Genomic DNA, 6,000 nt, shown 5'->3' with positions numbered 1-6,000 from the left:
GACTAACAAAAATTGGAAATATTAAGGCTTTTTTACTTTGAAAATGGATACCACTGACATACTATCCAAGTTGAAGAAGGGACAAGCTAACATTTATATTAGGAGCAACAGCTTACTTAAATAACGCTGTTCTGGGTTTAATACAATTTAGGTTAACTATAAGTAAATTTAGTAAAATTTTTTTTTTTTTTTTGCTGAGGCAATTGAGGTTAAGTGAATTACCTAGGATCACACAGCTAGGCAGTGTTAAATGTCTAAGGCCAGATTTGAACTTGGATCCTCCTGACTGATGTAGGAATTTGAAACAATATTCTCACTGGTTCCAAATTCATTTATTTGCTACTCTTTTAAAAAATTTATGTGGTTATAAGTACAACTCATAGATTGATGGACATCCAAGTTTCCCTTTTAGTGCTACATTTCTAAAGCAGTAGTATATTTCACCCTTGTTAAACAATTAAAAATAATTTTTATAATCAGAGTAAATTATTTTAAAGGAGTGTTTAATAAAAACTGATTCTCTAGTTCCCAAACTGAACAATTTAAAAAATTTAGCACAATTTGTTTTAGACTATATCTGTGATTTCATCAGTTGCCCAAATTCCTGGTGAAGATGTTTCTTTACCATAATAGGTTGGTACCTGCTCTGAAACTCAATAGTCATACCTGCTTAGGGAAATGAAAGATTAAGTGACCACCCAAAACATGTCAGATGCTTGCCCATGTGACCTCTCTGAACAATACCGTCTAGTTTTAAAATATCTAAATTGAATGAATTTTCAGAAATTTCTAAATTAAATAATAGATCATTCAAAATGTGATACAGTCTAGTGTTTATTTATGTTATGGAAGATACACTTGAATTTCAAAAATTTAAAACATATAAAAGTGGTTAAGGGCTAACATTTTATCAACATTTGATAAATGCGTAAGAATGTTTATTATACAGCAGGATACAATGGTAGTGCTAATGCCAATAGGGCATCATGGATGTTAATCTAAAAAAATGTCACTATGCTTTATACAAACAACAACACTTGCTGCTGTTTAAGAATATTGGGGCTTGGTCTGCTTCTAATTATCAGCAGTCCTATAACATTTTAAATGTTATCTAGTGTCATATTATTTAGTTTGGCAAATGTTTCAAAAGAAAGAAAAAAGTAGAAATGTCATTACTTCACAGAAATGCACATTCAATTCTGGTTTTCAATAAGAACAATAAGTATAGATCAGAATTTTCCCTATATGAAATAATTTACACACAGATGAAAGCTAGAACACTATCTAAAATAATCACTAAATACATTTTTTAAAGAAATAAACAAGCAAGTATGGTTTTGCATTATCAAATATCAAAAATGTGTAGTTGATGTAGTGTCAAACAGAAATGATGTTCTAAAATGAAAAAGGAATAATTTCAATGAATGTGCAACCTAAATCAACCAAGTTTATATTGTAGTACAACAATATTAAGAAACCACTGATCAGAAATACAACTGTATATAAGAAAAAAAAGTTCATAATCCACAAAACTGTCAGGCCATAAAATAAAGTAGCTCCATAGTTTACAGGTAAAACTGAGGCAACAAAAAATGCGTGCTTATCTCCGATAAGTAGATATCTATGCAGAGGATGTAACACTTTGTTTGTAGACAGCATGGTAGGCATTTCTCAGCAAGACATAAGGAAAACAAGATTCTAAAAGATCCATTGTGAGGAATGGTGATTCCTGAACAATCTGAAAAATACCAAAAGTGCATAAGAATTAAAATTCTTCATAAGATTATTCATTATTTGCTTTTACCTATGAATATATCTTTCCAGGGTCCAACGTTTTTAGAAAGCCTGTGTGCTATTTATTTTAATTAAATAGAAAATCATAATGGCAAACACCAAATGTCCAGCATGTTCAAGTACAAAGCTAAACCAGGTTATTTAATTTTTCAAGAACTTAAACTGTGCTCAACACTGTGCCTAGTGCTATGCAAGGTAAAAAAACAAAAAGACAGAGCAAGTTCCATATCCTGAAGTCATAAATGTTTACTGAATAGAAGAATCTAGTTGAAGAAAGAAGATTGACACATGGAACTACAGCAAATAATTAGAAGACTGAATAGTCATGTCCGGGCTCCAAGCCCTGTATATAGCTTTAGAAAAGATCAATGAAAGCTCAAGTAATAAGAGGGAGACCACTAAAGGGGGAAGGACTTGACATTTAGGAAGATACGGATAAACAAAGAGGAAAAGGCAAGAAATTTCAGATAAGAACATCATCATAAGATGGGAATGTGCATATAAACACGTGTAACGTTCTCTAAACAAAAAAGCAAATGCTAAAAGTATTGAAAGCATACTTCAGAATAGTGAGAAATAAGATTTTAAGGTTAATGTTTTTAAAAAAATAACAATACAAAAATTAGGCAGAAAAATTTGAAATTTGCTCCACAGGAAGCAGTATATCCAATAGCTCATATAACATAATACACACACGACAGAAAATGTCCGATAGTTGCACTTGGCCTTGAATTGGCTTTAACCTGATATCACTAATTTAATACTAAAATAGTAAAGATCTTATTATTATTGATAGGATATTTCCTAAAGTGACAATGCAACAAAGAGTTGAATGAGAATAAAGATCATAAGAAGCTTTTAGGTCTAAGTTTTGTGCAATTATAAAAATATATTTAAAAAATTAGTGTTCTTAAAAACCATTGTTGTTCTAAAAAGAACTTAATTGTTAAAAAATAATCAAAATGCATACTTACCATGTCAAGCAGTAAATAAACAGATTCCCTATTCCTTGTTGTAGTTTTATCCGTCTCCTGACCAATTTTCAATAGACTAGATGATGCAAGCTGAAAAGACATTTTAATTTTATCTTTTTGTGATTTTCTTTGTCTTTCTGCTGCTATTCTAACTTTCAAATACATCTCTCCCATCTGCCTTACTGAGTCAGCCAATCATTTAAAACAATGACAAATTAAGAAGAGGTTGAGGGAAGAAGGAATAAACGGTAAGCAAAACTACCAATGCTGCAAACAGAATATGACAGCATATGTGATGGTCAATTAGTCGTAGTTCTCCCGCTCTGAAAGGGAAGTAAGGGAAACAATTTCTCTTCTCTTCTCTGGGGCAAAGCTTCAGCATCAAATTACACAGCATTCAAATTTCTTTTTGTTATTATTCTTACTATTTACATTATTTGTTTTTTTGTATAGTGTTTCCTTTGTTCTGTTTTATTCTATATCAGTTAACAAAAGTTCTTAAGTTTTCCCATCTTCCCAAGTATCTTTGAATTTTAAGATCTAGTTTCATCATTGATCAATTTGACTGTAGAAAAATGTTAATTATTCAAATAATTTCAAATAAAATACATTGTAGGAGTAACCACTCAAATATTCATATCTACATAAAATGTACCTAACCAATATGTCTTTTTATTTAAGAATTTTATAGAATATCATTGTTCCTTTTTTTAGCTTCAAAAATATATAAGATGCTTTTAAGATTGAATTTTGTCATAAAAGTAGCAGGTTCTGCAAATGGACAAATTATCTTTTACTTCACATTTAAAATCTTATTTGCAGTACCCAAATAAAAAGAAAATTTCAAAGTAAACAATATATCCTTAAAACTAATGTTAGCATTTACTTATGTCTATCTCAAACACAGAAACAAGAATCCAGAGATAAGAATTATTTTTCAATGAATATGCAATGAATGTACTGGAAAACACAGTACACATCTCTGTAATCTAAAATGATAAAATATATGTGTGTTTTTCTTTGGGCCACTATATTTAAAATCATATGCTAAGAAATGACTTAACACTGGTAAAAAGTATTATTAACAGTAAAGAAAACCATTTCAGACTAACCTAACCATTCTTTTTTAGATCTGGACTTGATTCAATTAAAATTTTTTGTTTTGGCAATGTGCATTACTTTGCTAAACTTTACCACCATTAATTTTCTCTTTATCTCAATAGGAGATAGAAATATGCATGAGAAAGAGATCCTGCCTCTAGATAAGCACATTCACATTCCCTTTGGCTAAATTCAGTTATCCTATGCCTTTCTTTTTCATACCCAGGGCATCCAGGGTACAAGCAATAAGAGAATATGCTGGACAGACCAAAGAGAAGCAGGAAATGAAGGGAAAGGAAGGATGAGGGGATGAGAGAGAGGAGAATTAAGCTATCATGGATAATGTAGACTCTATAAGACAAAAAATATGCTTTTGGAAAAAAAAAAGAATATCAAATTTTCAAAAACAGAGCTATAAATATTTTAAAATATTTTGATAAATTATTTTAGGATAATTAGTAACCTAAATCTATTTTATGCATTTAAAACCATTATTCTAAGAGCTCCATAGGTTTCATCAAAGTGGTATAAGATTAAGAACTCTTGCCTTAAAATAAGCATGAATCATGAATTTTTTAAGTAAAATACTTAAAAGTGATAAATATGTTAATAATAATTAATAAGTAATGAATTACTTAAGTAATACATACAGCCAGAAATTCTTTAAGGCGATCTTCAATGCTTCCTTTGTGAATAGTAAACAATGCTGCAGCAATCTGGTTGATGGCTTTTGCCAGGCAATGTATGTTGTTGCAGTGTCCTAAACCAAAATGCTTACAGGTTACTGCTGATGCTATATACTTATTAAGGATAAGAAATATTTAAAAGATTGTTGCTTCAAAATTAATCTTTTATGGCTTTAAAAAATAAGGGATCATGAAATTCAATGAAAATCATAGAATGATCAAAGGCAGTACTGAAGGCATTGCCCATCTTGTTCACCCACTATTACCATGAACAATGCAGCCAAAACTAATATACATGTATCCAAAACTTGTGTTGAAAAGTAAACTGGTGATCCTTAAAATAACAATAGTTCACATTTGTGTAATACTTTATGATTCTGAAAAGTGGTCTCCCCACAACAACCCTGAGAAGTAAACAATATAATGATTAATATCCCCATTTTACAAATGAGGCAACTAATGTAAGAAATTCTTTGCCTATGATCACAAAACTAATGTAGCTGGGGCTGGATTCAAATCCAGATCTATTGATTCCAGTTCTAGTGTTTCAACCACAATATCAATGGCATTAAATTTCTATGGAAACCAATCCTCAAAAGCAAGATATGATTTAGAAAACCATGAATTAACATAATCTATGTTTATTGCATTTTTATTCATTTATATTAAATATTTCTCAATTATATTTTAATCTGATTCTGCACATGAGGAAGGTTTACAGCCCCCAAGGATGACAACTTTGCAGCATACCATGCTTCTCCACTATCAATACATCTATGTATTATGAAAACCAGGTATTTGAAAAAATTATTAGGGGAAATAAGAAATTCCAGTACAGTAGTTATAATGTGGTCTGTGGAAATATTATAAGAAATACAATATGAATTGCTTTAAAGTAAACCATCTAAAACTAAATGTCATTTCCCTCAACAGCCAAAGATTCCTATTAGAAAACACAAAGCTCTATTACCTTCAATAGCTGGGCTGTATTGAGACATAACATTACTGGCCAGTGTTGGTAAAGAAACTGCCACAAAAACCATAAGAAGGCAGGCAATTTTATATTCTTCTTCTGGACTAATGTTTTCTGAGAAAAAAAGAGAATTGAGAATAAAAGCACAGTTTTTTTTTTTTTGTTGTTTTTGACAAAGTTGGTCCAATCAATCATCATTTAAAAGTGAAACAGAATCCAAATTACATAATTTTAAAAGCATACCTCTTCATTAGGATCTGTGAAAATAGAAAAACTAAACCCAATTTGACAAAAGTCACACAAGATGAGATGGAACACCAAAGTTGATGATCTTTTCTAAAATTGCAAATAAGACTTTTACATAAAATGTTTTCTTACTTCTTCCAAAGATTATAAGGCAATAGGGAGAGGAAGGGAAGGAGAAGAGTAACATCAAAACTAGACTTCCTAAAGTTTTTGATTCAGAAATGGA

The 6,000-nt window shown here is 30.5% G+C and overlaps 1 protein-coding gene across 7 annotated transcripts in view; it reads right to left on the bottom strand.

Annotated features, from left to right (window-relative positions):
• Positions 1 to 816: 816 nt before the first annotated feature.
• The window catches only part of NCKAP1 (NCK associated protein 1), a 107,764-nt gene continuing 102,580 nt past the window's right edge, over positions 817 to 6,000 (bottom strand). For all 7 annotated transcript variants that reach the window (XM_051986067.1, XM_051986068.1, XM_051986071.1 and 4 more), the window contains 4 exons: positions 5,526 to 5,642; positions 4,520 to 4,629; positions 2,769 to 2,858; positions 817 to 1,738 (listed from right to left, as the gene is read on the bottom strand). In XM_051986067.1, coding sequence (XP_051842027.1) covers positions 1,622 to 1,738; positions 2,769 to 2,858; positions 4,520 to 4,629; positions 5,526 to 5,642 — 434 coding nt within the window. In that variant the 3' untranslated portion in view covers positions 817 to 1,621. The remainder of the gene's footprint in view (positions 1,739 to 2,768; positions 2,859 to 4,519; positions 4,630 to 5,525; positions 5,643 to 6,000) is intronic.

Source organism: Antechinus flavipes, chromosome 3 (genome assembly GCF_016432865.1).
Source record: "Antechinus flavipes isolate AdamAnt ecotype Samford, QLD, Australia chromosome 3, AdamAnt_v2, whole genome shotgun sequence".
In the NCBI taxonomy this organism is placed as follows: Eukaryota; Metazoa; Chordata; class Mammalia; order Dasyuromorphia; family Dasyuridae; genus Antechinus; species Antechinus flavipes.
The sequence above is the reverse complement of the archived record's forward strand: the minus strand, read 5'-3'. Positions and strand labels throughout refer to the sequence as shown.